The 17,073-nt window shown below is 45.8% G+C and overlaps 2 protein-coding genes across 2 annotated transcripts in view; one reads left to right on the top strand and one right to left on the bottom strand.

Annotated features, from left to right (window-relative positions):
• Window positions 1-17,073, top strand: part of UBE2J2 (ubiquitin conjugating enzyme E2 J2) — a 283,129-nt gene that overhangs the window by 32,003 nt on the left and 234,053 nt on the right. The window contains exon 2 of the mRNA XM_069610097.1: window positions 9,487-9,617. Coding sequence (XP_069466198.1) covers window positions 9,487-9,617 — 131 coding nt within the window. The remainder of the gene's footprint in view (window positions 1-9,486; window positions 9,618-17,073) is intronic.
• SCNN1D (sodium channel epithelial 1 subunit delta) overlaps window positions 1-17,073 on the bottom strand; it is a 280,184-nt gene that overhangs the window by 246,031 nt on the left and 17,080 nt on the right. The window lies entirely within an intron of this gene.

The following is a 17,073-nucleotide window of genomic DNA, read 5'->3' as shown; positions in this document are numbered from 1 at the left end:
CAATGTTATCATATACCGAAACAAAATGCAGTATATGACCCATAAAGGAGCGGGGGGTATCGGCTGAAGCTGACTTCCTCCATATGGCTTTGGGTGTCCCTCGTTCCGTAACCTCTGAGACAAGGTGTTGCTGTGTTTGCTGGGATGCCCAGTGGGATTAAGCAAGAAGGATGCAGTTTTTGTGGGGCTGCCATGTGTGTTGGCCGAGGCATTAATTTCAAAACCATGGATGGGGGTGATTGTCCCCACTTGTATGAACATTGGTTGAGATCCATACACTCAGTTCCGTAACAGTTCAGACGGCTAGGCCACTGGATTGCTGGGGTAAATTTCACTCCGATATTGCCCGGCATGCTCAATCTGCTGCCACTGATGATTGCAATTGATTGATTGGGATGTACTCTCTAATGTATCCAAATTCTCGCTCACTTTGATTAAGGTGTGTAATAATGTGCGGTCACGCTGTGCGCTGCACCTATGGTAAATGTTGCTAATGCCGTCATGTTTTGTGGTTGTGAAATATATTGATAAAAATACGTTTAAATCAAAACTGTCCTGCCTTAAGTGGCTAGCGTATGTGAAATGGGTGTTCTTGCACACCTGGGTGCATGTTAATGGGTTAATCGTTTTTTTGTAAATATCTGGCAAGGCATAGATTAGTTTTCAAATATTGATTAGCAGAGTTTGCTAATTAAAATGTTCTTGATTGGCAAAGCAACCCATTTGATTAGCAGTGTTGTATTAATATGTTTAACATCACCATAATTTATTTGTACCCATGACATGAAATGAGCATCAATACATCATTTTATTTGTACCGCTAAAGTCAGAAATTAGTGAGATGAGCCAGTCTTTACAAATTCTTTAAAATTCTGCAAGGCCTGCAGGTCTAGTAACTTAGTTACCCACTCAACGCAAGAAAAATGCACTAGACCCATGGCAACAAAGACGCATTTAAATGCCCTTTCTGTAAAATGGTGCATGTCACCACAAACCCACTTTGTTTGGCACACTGCTGCCACCCAGCGGCCAGTCATTACCAGCGACACTTCATTGGGACATTTATTGCAAACAAAGTAACATCCCCAGCAAATCGCCCTTCATAGAATCTTCCCAACTATGCGAGTGGGCTAATAGACTTGCGAACCGTGAATGAGTGTCTGTAAAATGTCAAAGGTTACCTGCATGAATGGCCAAAAATAAATAGATCTGGTCAAAAGGCTCTGAAAATAGTTTGGCCAGCTCTCTCCTGTAGGTTCTAATATATAATGCAATCCTAACCGGAACAAAGCGAGCTTTGGAGATTTACCACAGTGTATGGTATTGCAGTAGATGTACAGTCTGCTTTGAACTATTGATCACTACTTTGTGTAAACCTCCTAGTTAGCTTCGTGTATTTATTATGCAAGAGGAAAGAAAGTAAGAGAATAAGCTATGGCGTAGCAGGAAGAGAACTGGGTAAACATGGAATATTGTAGTTTGCGCCCATCTCACTTTTGCTATCTGTTATAAATTAACAGGATAAGAGGGACTGTATAGGAGTAATCGTCTCCTGGTTTGAACATCCTTTGCACAGATGTATGCACCCATCAAGTAACAGAACCGGGGGTGCCATCAAATGCATGTGGCAGTGTGATCATGTACATTTTCAAAAGTGTTCACTCGTCAATGTAATGGCCCTTCACCAACAAAATGAAATAAAGTTGACACTATGCAACTAAGATACACTAACCTACATTTTACTGTAAAACATGGAGACCATGCAGTGTGTTTTACAGTAACAATACTGTAATTCTGCATTGTACAACTTGCATTTTTAGGAATGAAATTTCAGGACTGTCTTTAAAAAAAAAAAATGAAGTTGACACATACTGGTCTTTGCCAGGCAGGATATAGTTGGCTTAATATACATATCCTCCTGATTATTTCAGGTTGGGAATTATTTGCAAAAGAAAATCTTGCCGATCACTCCCACACAGGCCTTTGGCACGAGTGTGGGAGATGAGTACTACTGCACTCTTTCTTCATTAGCTCCTTTGAACTTGCAGTGTAAATAGGGCAGAACGTGCACTGTGGGCAAGAGAGGAATACAGTGTGAGCTGTCTTTTTATTGAACAAGGAAACCTAAATAGCTACTTTTGCTACACACAAGTGTCCATTTCATTAGCAAACCTACAGAATAGCATTGCAAATTGCTATGCAACACTGCTTATTGTCTGCCTTGATCTGGTTAGTGAGAGTACATTTTAAACCTCGTCATAGACTAAATATAAGTGCCAGATCATTAGTAATAATTTGTACCGAATGAAAGGAGTGATGCAAAGTTTGTGACATTTGTAGTATAGCATTTATTAAGATAAAATATAGCTACATGTTACAGAATGTTAAGAAATTATCTAAAACATGTGGCGCTACACTGTATTAGTGCACTGTACTGCATTTTTGACAGCAGACGGTCACCACTCCATGTGGATTACTTACTTCTCTGATCGGCTTTCATATTCAGTGTTTAGTTCTGGCTTGCAGTTGCTTGCTGGCTCCAAAATAAATGTAATAGAAAGCAGGCACATTTAGTATCTTCTGAAAGCATTTCTTGTCTGCTTCAGTTAGTGTAGAGGGATGGGCTTATGTAGATTGAGCAGCTTGATTTTATTCATGCCCAAGGTTTCCTTTAGCAAGTAGTTACCTATCCTTTGCGACGTTGTTATATTGGTAGAATGCCATCCATTCAGAAGCAGTGGTGGCTGTGTTTGCTTGTTTGGGAAAAATGCGAGGAGGGACGGACACGCAGGCCCATCGTGTGTGGCTAAGATTATGTGGTAGTCAGAACTGCTTTTCCATTTCCATAATTGTGCCCACTGCAAATCTAGCAACATTTAGCTCAATGATACATTAATTGTGCCTTTAAATTTTGAACGCAGATGCACATTTTTACGTGATTGAATTGTGACACTTTAACATGGAGGAGGTCATGAAATTTGGTGGGTGATTCATTTAAATAGAAGAAGTCTGGGTTCACAAATGTAAGCATACTTGCCATGACCTGAACTGTAGTCATGAATTTCAACCGTTATACGGTATGTGACACTGTTCAAAGTGTCTAGTTCAACTGCCATGTCACATTTCTGACGTGTTTTTTATATTGTTAGGAACATTGTATGGTAACCTGTATGATCTTTAGCAAGCTTTGCAAATTATTTATATATTTTACATATTCGACCTGCACTCACCCCAAGGTGACTGGCGACAAAATAGTTACCAGTGCTTTTTGTAAAATGGTGCATGTCGCCATAAGCACACTTCATATTTGGTGCAATGCTGCCAAGCATGTACAGTGAACTTGCATTTGCCAGTTTCTGTAAACAGTGTGTTTGCAGTAAATGCAAAATAAGTTTTTCAACATCCCCATACTCACCAGCAAGGTCATGTACCCTTTAAATGGTGCTCGCCCATCATAAAAACTATTCGCCAATGCTAGTGGGCTAATAGATTTTGTGAGCCCTGTTTTTAGGTCATTGATTTGGAATAAGTGCTTTGGAATTCTACCCAATGTAGGCAGTGTACATGAAATATGTTGTCTTTATTATATTTGTGTCATCGCAGAAATGTTAAGCTCTAGCACAGGGTTCCTCACTACAAGGCCAGCGTCCCCTAAAAATCCCACTAGAGATGAAGGGCGAGTTCCTTAGTTTACATATTCAACCTAAGAGAACTGCACTTGCCCGAGGTGACGGGGGTCAAAATATCTACCAGTGTTTTCTGTAAAATGGTGCATGTCGCTATAAACACACTCCATATTTGGTCCAATGCTGCCACCCAAAGGTCAGCCATGCACAGTGAAACATGTACTTTCCATTTGCTGCAAACAGTTTGCAGTAAATTTCAAATTTAAGTTTCAAATATTGTCAAACCTTCCAGGAAATGGTACTCGCCCTTCATAAAATGTCTTTGCCAATGCAAGTGAAAGAAAGAAAGGGGAAATCAAATAAGAGATTAGAGATCCATATGAAGAGTAGTAGGGTTAAAAAACATGAGCAATAAATCGAGTGAGAAGTGACACAAAAGCAGACAAACCTAGAGTGCTGGGGAAAGAAAAAAGGAAAATAGAAATTTAGCTCTAATGAAGCATGGTTTTGAAAAAAAGCTACGGTGGATTGAAAGGAGAAATATGAAATACTGGAAAAATGGAGAGCATAAAATAAACAAAGCTGTTAAACAAAAAGAAGCACAGAAAATGTGTGCACATGAAGGTAGGTAGGTGGGTGCAGCATGGGAGAGTTTACACAGATATGGTGACTGGCCATCGTTGTGTTGGGCATGTGCTGGCCTACCCTAGCCATTCCTGTGCATGTAAGTCAAGGAATTATGGTTGTTGAGTGTGGAGGATAGCCGTACTATTTTGCTCCACCTGTTGCCCGGAGTGAAGATTGCTTGTCCTATTTGTTGCTATGCAAAGGAACACTATGCATGGTGTCTGTGCATGTGGAGGCTGGTCATGAAAATTGCTAAAACCTTGATTGTATTTTCGGCAAGTAACAAATTCATTAAAGGTTTTACCTTGAGTAACATTTTCTGTCAAGGAGTAGTAGAGTTTTCTTTCCATAGCATACCTCTCACAGACAGACCCACAAGAACTGCCTACAACAGAGGTGCACAACTGATTATGACAGAGGGTCGAAAATAACTTACATGATGGCTATAGTGGAACGAAAAGTAAATGTGGCTGGGGCAGTAGGCGCAGCGTGGCATGGCAGGAGGCTTTTTCAACCACCAATTTTTATTAAACACATGGAAAAAGAATACGTTTTTTAGGTGTAACGATTTTTATTTGTATTTCAAACTTCCATTTTGTACTACACATTTTCCATTGTTATTTATTTCTATTTAGTTATTGCATATGGTCTGTTAATTAAATTATATATATTTTATTGACCCTTGATTGGACATTCCGTTATTTTGGACTGCTATACTTTGCTGTTTGGGTTGCCCAAGAGGAGTATGGCCTTCGTTGAGTCAGGTTTCCACAAAAAGCAAACTAACTGTGCCTGTTTTAGCTTTGTTATTGGGTTCCCTCTTGGAGTGCAGCACTATGGCCCCCACTCCCCAACCAAACACTGTGCCCCATGGCCCCCACCGCCCACAGAAACACTATACCTCATGCCCCCACCCCCCCAGCCAAACACTATACCCCATGGCTCCCACCCCCCAGCAAAACACTATGCCCCATGGCTCCCACCCCTCAACCAAACACTATGCCCCATGGCTCCCACCCCCAAACCAAACACTATATCCCATGCCACCAAGCATGCACCATGCATACATACCCATACAGATCCGCAGCCCCCACCCCCAACTCGGCATACAAACTCACAAGCATACACCATGCACCCATACAAACCCGACCCCCACCCCCAACTCGGCATACTAACTCCAAAGCATACACCATGCACCCAAAACTCGACCCGCCCCCTTACCCCCAACTCGGCATACAAACTCGCAAGCATACACCATGCACCCATACAAACCCGACCCCCTCCCACCCCTAACTCGGCATACAAACTCACAAGCACACACCATGTACTCCATTAGGAAAGTCTTTGTTCCTGGTGGGCCAGACAGAACCCCGTGGCGGGCTGCAACTGGCCTGCGGGCCGTATGTTGTGCACCCATGGCCTACATGAACCATATCACCATTCCTAAGACCCTCTGGGCTCATGCAGGTTCCTGGTCTTTGCCGCAACCAATTGGAACTCCCTACCTCCACTCCTGAGAAGCATGGAATCGCACACAGCATTTAGGAAAGTGGTCAAAACACTTCTGTTTGTATAAATCTGCTCCCAATCTACTGTTGTCCGCACGTTGTATGTTATGTTATTTGGCATTTATATAGCGCTCTATATATCAATTGGTATGATCTCAAAACGCTGGTAGTTTGAACGCTCTCGCGGACCGCAGGCCAGGTCAGTAGGGAAAGTGTTGTAGGGTGCGTGGGTGCACCAGTTGTGTGCAGCTGATGTACTTGCCTGATGGTAGCTGCATCCTAGCATTAGATGTGGTGGTGAAGATATCTGTTGAATGTGTGCAGTGACCGGTGGGCCATACTTGTACCCCTTAAATATTGGGGTACGCCCTGATCACGATCACACCAGAATAAATACACCCCTCTAGGGAATTAAGGCCATGAGCCTATCTTGCAATAATAAATGTAATCTGTACATAAGTGAGGATGGGCAAAGGACTCTGCTCCAGAGCGGTATATTCTGTCCCTCAACCGCTACCAGGTCCTGAAGACTGGTGCTGGGCCTGGGTCTTAAATACTCTTGACTTGGTTACTGGATACCGGCAGAGCTCATCCAAAACTGTTGTTCTTCCTTAAAAGGGATGCTGCAGTTCTTCCTTCTGGCATGGCTGGGTTCCGTTTGGCACAAGCTACATAACCTTATGCTGCCTATGCAGGAATACATTGTGCTCTTACTTAGCATCATTTGCTATGTTATAAACATTCATCCATAAACACATCTTCCCACCATTCTCTCAACACTTCACTCAACATAATTATATTTGATCTGGTCCAGTAATTTTTACAAAAATCCCTGTTTTCCCATAGTACTCTGTATGTCGTGCTGAATCTTTTTTTAGTCTCCATTGGCTTGTGATGGACACGGACAGCTGCTCAGCCACTGTGTGTTCTGCGAGAGCTCGCCTCGGTGCCTGTAGTCGACTTTAGCACAAGCTGCATTTTTGGCCAGAGGATTCTGCGGTTTACTGTGCTTTCAGAAATGCTAACTACCCTTTAACCGTTTTACAAATATATTCAGCTAAATAATTATTTGTGCCTTATATGTAAATCCTAACTATATTTAGTGACCCTCCACCCCCCTTGGACTCTTGTAGTGCTTGGAAAACAGTTAACAGAAGTCTTGCCTAATTCCAAAGCGCTTGGGAAACTTGGGAAAGAAGGAAAGCACTAGGCTCCTTCGCAACAGCAGTCTGGTGGGTGGATACCCAGACTAGGTTCTGGATGCATTAGGCCTGAAGGACACTTGTGTGAGCAGCTAGGTCGGTTTGTCATGCGATATAGCTGCCTTTTATCAGAGTGATGAGGTGTTCATGGGTTAGTGTTCATATGTGAACAGTTGGGCCAAATGTATTGAGGGGTGTAGCTGTATTCTAGTTGTGTGATGGTGTGGAGTAGAGGGTAAGCCTAGTGATATGATTTGATAGTTCATCCACAAAGCGCCTATGCACAGTGCGCTTTGAAAATGCTTTGAAACACATTGTGTATAGGCGCTATATAAATAATCAATAATTGACAAGGGGGAACTGGGAGAGCGCAAAAATTACTCCCGCGAGCCAAGCACAGCATACATGTGAAGACTAGCTACAGTACTTGGTCTGGAGAACCCAAACCATGCATGTGCTAAGGCAGAGACAGGAGTGCATGCCGGGGAATGATGCATGGGACCAGAGGGCTGGGTACATAGCGACATCGCGGTGGGTCAGGTATGGCAAACAGGCATGAAGGGGCAAGAAGTATAGAGAGCCATCACCAGATCAGAGAGGCTGCGGCTATACAGCGACATTAGGGCACCAGAGGCGCAGTGCACCTGTATGCTATTCTTTTCCATGATCTGTTACCCTTCTTTGCTAATTTTGATTTATGGAATCACAATCGCCTATGTTCATGTGTTTCTGCACCCTATTAGGCCCTCGCTCTCTGTAACCATGAGCAAGTCATTTTACCTGTAAGACATCTTTCTGAAACAGCGCCTCGATGCCCGTGGGCTGTAGCGCTCTTTACAAATCTAAAAAAAAAAAAAAATAGTGTGCAAGCATAGGAGGTTTGAGGTGAAGGGCTGCGGGTGAATGGGTACAACTTTACAATAATTTTCTCTACTGTCTCAACAACGAATCACACAGTTCTACAAGAGTTATTTTATATGCCAGCTGGTTTTTGGCCCAGGCTCACCCAATGCCCTTTAAAATGCCAAATATGTCCCAGAAATGCCTTTGGAGACTCTCCAAAATAACCCCTCTATAGAGTGGTACTGCAATCCTTTCATATTTTAATGTGCGACTGCGACCCGTGTGCAGCCACCAAACAATCTTTGCCCCCCCAAAACAGTTTGATGGCTATCTTGTTTTATCACATGTGTAATAGTTGGATCCCTTTTGGTCTATTGCAGCCAATTGTCTGTGTGCGTTTGTAGGGGAGCCTTGAATTACATTGGCAGTGTACAACCTATTTGGGAATATGTGTGGGTGACCTTTTAAATTAATTGAATGTCTTAGCTGTATTATCAGTGTGGTTAAGTATGAAATGGAAACCGAAGTTGACTTAATCTCAATAATAGCTTGTCTATCAGGCACTTTGGTGATGGTTGCTGTTGGTGATGGTTGCGGTGATACGCGGAAGCTCGGGACACCAAAGGTTGCGCACAAAAGTGCACCGTGCTGTGCCCCGGACTCCCGGCGCCACTCTCTGCAGACTGAGCAGGGAAGCCAGGAGCCTGCAGCAGGCAAATGAAGGGAGGGAGCGCAGGGGGGTGCATAGTGGCTCTGGGTGGGGGGGGGGGGCAGGTCAACACAGAAGCTAACACGTGTTGGATTGCAGCCTTTTATGCGCATCCTTCAGACATGGAACCGTAAATACACGCAGACTACCCGCTCTGTCCTATTTAGCCATTTACAGCCTGGAATCAATGTGAAACATATTTCAATCGTATGATCATTCAGAGTATAGTTTTGGCTGTACTCCGCATGAGTATTTTGTTTCCGAAAGCAAAAACAAAGGGCTGTAGTTTGGGAAGGAAGAGTGTGGATGATTTCAGAAATAGCTTATCCTTGGCTTATGCAGGGCCATGTAGTTGCACTGCCACTAGTTGCCCAAAAAGAAACTTGCAGGCCGAGATGTCTGTGGGGAGAGCACCCAAAAGGAAGCGTGTTCAGTTTGGAATGAAAAGCACTCTTTGCCTTCTCCTGGCACGGCAGCATATCTCCAAGTGCTTCTGCGCAGTTGGAAGTAGCATCTTGGTGCTTTAATGAAACACAAAAAAAAACATTGGGGGAAGTAGCCAATTGGAAGAAGACAACCTGCATTGGCCCCTCTCGGCTGGCTCTTCCACTCGCAAATGTACCAGAGGGGCACGGTCTGGTGCAGCTACTGGCGTACCAGTGGGGATTTTAAAACCCGGAAGTCTGCATGCGAGCACCTAGCAGTTTGCCTTTGTCTCTTCCCCCCACGTTCTGCTCCCCTGTGTGCTAACCCTACCCATTTGCAGTGCTAGACCTCTGGAATGGTACTTATCCTACTTATTGTGCGTTTTATGGACTGCCATATACCTACATGAGCTCTGCTGCCTGTTTTTCTTTTTTTACATTATCACATTGTCTACAAAAATGCTGCATACGTGGAATTCCTTGTTTGTTCTGCATTTCATTAAAGGGACATTTATTTGATCTTTCTCGTTTATGTATATTTTCTAGATGAGTAACAGCAGCACCAAAAGAGCACCTACTACGGCAACACAGAGACTTAAACAGGACTACCTGCGGATAAAGAAAGACCCCGTGCCTTATATCTGCGCTGAACCTCTCCCATCAAACATCCTTGAATGGTAAGTATTTTAGACCAGTAAAGATAACCATCTTTATTTTTGATCATGCGTGTTCGTTTCTTGTAGCTGTGTTTTGTATTATTTAGAAAAAAACAACTTGAGTGAAAGTTGAAGTGCTTATGCCTGTCTGCAGCCTTCATACGCCCTGTAATATTTATTTCTGTAGCGTCATGGGCCACAGATCATAAGAATTCTAATAGCGGATTAAGCCTCTACACCTTAGCAATGGATCAAAACAATACAAACATCGTAACCTGTAAGGCAGTTGTCCTTTAACAGTTTAGTTTCCCTATTAATTAATAACTAAGCTTTTTTTTGTTTTTGTCCTTTTAAAAAAAAAAAAATATTTTAATATGGAACGCTTCACGAATTTGCGTGTCATCCTTGCGTACTGAGCTTTTTATAATTCGCCAAATCACGTTTTTTTAGTGGTCTCACAGTGCACATGTTTGTCCGAGCTTTAAGGTGTATTGTGTCCTGCTACCCTAGGGTCACCGGACCTTGGTTTGTTGGAGGAAAATTAAAATGAGGGAAGGGAGATGATGGGGACAAAAGGAGAAACCAAAGGAAACTTCAAATGCGTGAACATGTGACTTAAAGGGTGTAAAGAATAACCTGCGGATGTGTTGTATGGATACACGTGAGGTTCAAGAAGTATTATCAAATTATCAAAATGATTCACTGGTTCACCGCTTGCTAGACCGTGTCCTTTAAAGTTCTAGAGAAGTAGGCAGCCAAGGACGGGAATAGTCCAGAATATATGTTTATGTATAAAGGCTTTGGAGGAAGAGTAAAAAAGGATTTAGAGAAGGAAGAGGATTCCAGGAAATAACCCTGCTTTATAATCCGAATTAACCGGGTATCCACAAAGAAACTAGTCACATGTGAAAGTTAATGGCAGTGACAATGTCCTGCACTTCATAGGTGTAGTCAGGCAATGGCCAAAGCAGCAGCAGAGTGCATACTCCGCAATTACTTCCAAGGCCACGAAAGGCCCAGTTCTTTCGCAAAGCTAAAGGTTGGTGATTGGAAGGTTTTTAATTCATCATCGCCACAAGTGTTGCTTGGGGCAACCATCCAGACCATAGTTATTCACCCTTCCAAGCCACTACAGCAGGGCAAATTCCATATGCGTACAGCAGGGAAATCTAAGGCTCGGAAGGAAAGTAGATTGCCTGCTTCCCTGAATTGTGTGACTTTGAGCTCGTATGGAGGAATGAATGGACTGTGGTGATAGGCATACCTCCATGTGGTGCCACAGAGATCAACATATTAATATGCTGTACCAAGTTGCTTATTTTGTGTTTTTGTGTGTGTGTGTGTGTATATGTGTGTGTGTATGTATGTGTATATATATATATATATATATACACGCATTTCTGAGGCTTGTGGAATCTGCTTAGATCACATGCTGTGCATAGGCCGACATCTAGTGGAAGCTGCGGAGTATTAGTTTGTTTTTCGAAACTCGAAAATAGGCGTCGACCCAGCGCGTGCCAGTAATACTATCCCTAGTGTGACGTCCACTGTACCCATGATCCCTCATGCATGTAGGACCCTCAGATTGTTTTTTTCCCGCCATACTGGTCGGAAGCATTTTGCGGAGTTCCCTGGCCTTAGCCATACTTTTGCTAAAGATTTTTATATTTACCCATTTCTCCACCCCAGCGTCGAGTCACCGAACTTGACGCCCGGCCTGGAGAAGAATTCGACCGTCGACAGCTGCACGACGGATTTGGGCCTCGGAAGGCCTCCGGCCTAAACCCGGGCCTTGGAAGGCCTCCGGCCTCGGCCCGGGCCTTGGAAGGCCTCTGGCCTCGGCCCTGCAAGTAGGGAGAGTGGGGGGTGGACATGCTCTACACTCGTTTGGTATATAGGTACATTCATATATATTCCTACACTTACTAGCCCGCTGCCACAAGGTGCGTATGGAGGGTCCCCCTTTCCAATTCTGCCCCAAGTGCAACCGCAAGTACCCTTGGGTCGACAGGCATGCCACGTGCAATCTCTGCTTGCCGAGGGACCACCCCGAGGCGAACTGCAGAGCGTGTAGTAGGTTTAAACCCAAAACACTTAAGGACCGTTCGATCAAGCGTTGGGCCCACCACGGCAGGCGTCAAGAGGCCATGGCAGCGGAGGGCGCCTTCAGCGATGGCAGCGACACCGTGCTCTCAGACTGCGAGGGCAACGTGGCATCAGGAGACAGCCGAGCGCAAGTCCCCGACCTCGGAAGGTCGTCCGGCAGGGCGGCTATGGGGAAGACCCCCGGCGACACAAGCGCTACCCACAGCACTTCCACAAAGCACATGAAGTTCAACCGAGACTCGAAGGGCACGTCGGAAAGAGGCATATAGAGAACGGTCCGAATCGGTGTCCTCTGGGCGTTCTCGATCTAGATCGCTGCATGACTCCAGGCAATCATCCACTGTTGCCAAGGGTGCCTCGCTCCCCAAGATAACGGAAGTTCGATCGTCTGAAGACGAAGCCGACTTCCATCCCCAGACCGCACTCCAGGAGTCGGTGTCCGCATACCGCGTAACGGCGGCTCCCTGGTCCCTATCTCCACGTTCTAAAGATAGGGACGCTACCCCCGAACCTCGACGCCAGGCGTCTGAAGGCTTCGGAGGGACGAAAAACAGGGAAAACACTCTTCCGCCCACGGGGAGGGGGGAAAACAACAGAGGAAGCAGTCTCAGCCTCCTCACACACCTCAAAAACTTCCCACTCCACATAAACAGACAGACATGTCCCAGTCCTCTGTGATCCCAAGGACACCTGCTAAAACCAGTAAGTCTAGTCAGGATAAGGCGGAGAAAGCCCCAGAAAGGATCATTCCCAGTTCTAGAGAATGGTCTAGTGATGACATAGACAGGGTTATGTCAAGGATGTCTTCATTGGCAGATTGTTACACAAAAAACCCTGAACACTTTCTCTCCTATACTCCCGACGGGTCAGCACCCTCAGGCTCTAAGGATCCAATACCTCCAAGTAAGAAGTCCCAGTTTGAAGCCCCAACACGGTCTTCGGACCCCTTCTATATACAGCCCTACTCCCAATATCAAGGGGATACATCCTTTTGTGAGGATCCATATTTGGGCATGTTGGAAGAGCAAACTGGTACGGGCTACTATGGGGATGATGAGGACCAGGAAGAGGAAGACCCTGAGACCTACAGAGTAGATTCCCCGGTAGAGAAAGAACCCCCGATTACCGACTCCCCTGTCGACAATCTCTCCTGAATGAAGTTCTGTCCCGAGCGGCAGAACATTTCCACATTGACACCCAGGGTGCTCAAGAGGAGAGGGACTTCGCAGAAGGGTTAGTGGGAGAAAGGAGGCCTGTTGCTCAGGCCATCCCTATCCTTAAGTCTATTCAGAGAAGAATAGACCCTTCACTTTTAAATCCTAACCTCACCAGGGCAGTGAACCCCAGGATTGAGAAACTTTTCAGGGCAGCCCAATCAAACCCACTGTATATAAGGGGGCATCTGAAACCGGACTCCCTGGTTGTTACTAACGCCCGTAAGAGGGCTGGAACGCCCTTGTCATCGTCCGAAGCTCCTCCCGACAAGGAGAGCAAGAAACTGTATGGTTTGGGCAGGAAAGTAGCCTCCACTTCCGCCTACCAGGCAAGGATTGCCAACTCCACCACCCTGTTGGCCAGCTACAACTGCCATCAGTTGGAAGAAGTCGCGGCACTCATAGACTCCGCCCCAGAACCCTTAAAGAGCCAGTTGGTACGAGTTGCGGCGGAGGGAAGAGCCGTGTCCGGTTGCATTTTAAAAGCAACCTTTGATGCCATGGATAACGCCGGCAGATTGATGGCAGAAGGAACTGTTATCAAGAGACACGCTTGGTTACAGCAGTCTGGATTCAAAGCTGAAACCCAAGCATCTTTGTTAGATAAACCGGTGGAGCCGGATCTGCTGTTTGGTAAGGCGGTCGAGGACGCGCTGAAAAAATGCCAAGGACGAATATGAGACACTCCAATCCCTAGGCCAACTAACCAACAAACCCCCTAATCAGAGAGGGAATGGCAATTTTCGTCGCCCACCCGGCCAAAATTCCCAGAGAGGATCTAACTATTCCCAGGGGCAGGGTACACCGTGGAACAATAATAACCAACAGTCTACCCAGGGTTATGTCAGGGGTAATAAAAGAGGACGTGGTAAGGGTAGAGGCATGTCAGTAAAGGAGGCGGCACGCCTCCACTAAAACAGTGACGCTCCGTTCAGGGTCCCTTCTCACGCACCCCCAGTAGGGGGACGCATTTCCAACTTCACCCAAGTTTGGGGAGGGATCACATCAGACAGATGGGTGCTGTCCACAGTATCCGCTGGGTACTGCATAGAACTGTTAGAGCGTCCCCGGAACCGTCCTCCACGACAAAGAATACATTCTTTGGAAGACCAGAAGATTCTCCTCGAGGAGATCGTCAATCTGCTAGCAAAGGACACAATAGAACTCGTCCCAGGACACCAGGTAAACAAGGGTATTTATTCAACTTACTTCCTTGTGCCAAAAAAAGATTTGACAATGCGCCCAGTATTGGACTTACGGCCTGCAAACAAGTATGTCGAGCCCCAAAAATTGCCCATGACTACTCTCCAAGAGGTAATCCCCTTCCTAAAAAAAGGGGGATTACATGGCAACATTGGACATGAAAGATGCCTATTTTCATATTTCCAGGTTCCCAGCGCACAGAAAATACTTGCGCTTCAAGGTGGACAGTCGGCGCTACCAGTTCAAGGTACTGCTCTTCGGGATAGCTTCGGCTCCAAGGGTATTCACCAAGGTACTGTCAGTGGCGGCAGCACACCTACGCAGGGAGGCAATCCCGGTGTACCCTTACCTGGACGACTGGCTCATCACGGGGGAGAACCCAGTAATTTGCAGAACAAACATTCAAAGGACAATCGACCTCCTCTTCGAATTGGGCTTCTCAATAAACGAGAAAAAGTCAAGTCTGGTGCCAAGCACCTCCAAACAGTTCCTAGGAGCTATCCTAGACACTCAAGAGGGGTTGACCTTTGCTTCAGAGGAAAGAATTCGGAATATACTGCTGCAAATTCCGCAATATCAGTCCGGTCGACAGATAATGGTACGCAAAGCAATGCGGTTGCTGGGCATGATGGCGTCATGTATTTACCTGGTCCCCCACGCGTGGCTGCGCCTGCGTCCCATGCAAGAATGGTTGGCGAGAAGTGGTCTCAGGCAAGTGGTCAGTGGGACGATCTAGTGGTCGTTTCGCCAACCCTTGTACAAAGCCTAAACTGGTGGACAAGAGAAAATCTGTCCAAGGGGAAACCCTTTTACGATCCCGAGATACAGGCGGTAGTCACAACCGATGCATGCCTGACAGGTTGGGAAGCTCACCATCTCCACCACCCAGCTCAGGGTCTCTGGTCTCACTCAGTGGCCAAGAATCACATCAACCTGCTAGAGCTTCTGGCAGTATTCAGAGCGCTTCAAGCGTTCGAGCCCTACCTGCTAAATCTGTCAGTGCAAATCCGGACGGACAGCACTACAGCCATGTTTTACCTGAACAAGCAAGGAGGGACTCGTTCGCCAAATCTGTCCAAGCTTGCCCAGAAAATTTGGAAATGGGCACTCAGACGGAACATCTTCCTGTCATCGCAACATGTTCCAGGGGATCTCAATTCTCTAGCGGATGCTCTAAGCAGAGACCCTCTTCCAGAAGAACACGAATGGTGTCTACACAGAGATGTCGTAGAAGATATCTTCTCTCAGTGGGGTTTCCCCACTGTAGACCTATTTGCCACAAGCGAAAACAGACAATGCCCAGGATTTGCATTCAGGTTCCCCCAACCAGACTCCCAGGGGAACGCCCTGTGGATGAACTGGTCAGGAATGTTTGCGTACGCTTTTCCACCAACTCCTCCCATCAGACGGGGGTCAACAAGATGAATAGAGAGTCGATGACGCTCGTCCTGGTTGCTCCCATGTGGGCGAGACAATCGTGGTTCCCACACTTAAGCAGATTAGCCGTGTGCGAACCGATCAGACTTCCGGCCTGGTACAACCTACTGTCCCAGCACCAAGGTCAAACAGTGCATCCTCAACCCAACTCAATGAACCTGGCTGCATGGCTCCTGAGGTCATAGAGTTCGGACATCTCAATTTACCACAGAGGTGTATGGACATCCTAAAAGAATCTAGGAAACCAAACGCAAGGCACTGCTACTTTGACAAATGGAAGACATTCGTTATCTGGTGCCAGAATAAACAAATCAACCCAGTTGATTGCACTCCTTCCACTATTGTTACATACATGCTCCACCTGCTGGATGCAGGACTGTTTTTTAACTCGCTGAAGGTACACCTGGCAGCTCTGTCAGCATACACCACTTCCCATAACAAGGTGTTGTGGTGGAAAGTACCAGTAGTTAAAGCCTTCATGGAAGGAGTAAAGAGACTTCACCCTCCTATTTCAAACCCACCACCAGGATGGGACCTTAACGTGGTGCTATCTAAGCTCATGGGCCCCCCATTCGAGCCCATGCACAAAAGCAGTCTCAAACACTTGACTTGTAAAACGGCCTTCTTAGTAGCAATTACATCTATAAGAAGAGTCAGTGAAATTCAGGCTCTGTCAGTGCAAGATCCCTTCTTTACTGTCCATAAAGATAAACTGGTTTTATGCGCACACCCTAGGTTCTCACCTAAGTTTATTTCAAAATTCCACGTGAACCAGTCCATCAAGCTTCCGGCTTTCTTCCAAGACCCACAAAGCTCGGCTGAGGTGAAACTACACACACTAGATGTGCGTAGGGCGGTCCTCTACTATGTAAACAAGACCAGACCGCTAAGGAAAACAGACCAGCTGTTTGTCTCCGTAGCTACAGGCAGAGAGGGGGATCGCGTCTCTAAAGGTGCCATCTCTAAGTGGATTATTAACTGTATCCAGCTGTGTTACTCACTTTCTGAAAAAACTCTGCCTTTCACGCCTAGGGCCCACTCTAAAAGAGGCATTGGGTCCACTCTGCCTTTCATTGCAAATGTACCCCTTGACACCATTTGCAAAGCAGCTACTTGTAGCTCTATTCACACTTTTACTCAGCACTACTGCATTGACACCCATTCCAAGACAGATGCCCAAGTGGGACAAGCGGTTCTAAGAAATGTATTTGCTCATGACCCTTCTCACATCCCACCTCCTTCAAGTACTGCTCGCTAATCTATGCACAGCATGTGATCTAAGCAGATTCCACAAGCCTCAGAAGGGATGCATTACTCACCGTAATCGTATTTCTGATGCTTGTATCTGCTTGGATTCACATGCGACCCACCCTTCCTCCCCTCTGAGAGAAGACGCATGGATGCTTGTAGTCTTACCTTTCTTTATATCTGCTTGGATCATCTGTACTCGCGCTTCTCCTCATGCAACCTCATGTCAGAAAAAATACAATCTGAGGGTCCTACACGCGTGAGGGATC

This window comes from Ambystoma mexicanum, chromosome 8 (assembly GCF_040938575.1).
Source record: "Ambystoma mexicanum isolate Mex_15411 chromosome 8, UKY_AmexF1_1, whole genome shotgun sequence".
Lineage (NCBI taxonomy): Eukaryota > Metazoa > Chordata > Amphibia > Caudata > Ambystomatidae > Ambystoma > Ambystoma mexicanum.
This window is presented reverse-complemented; position numbering and strand designations above follow the sequence as displayed.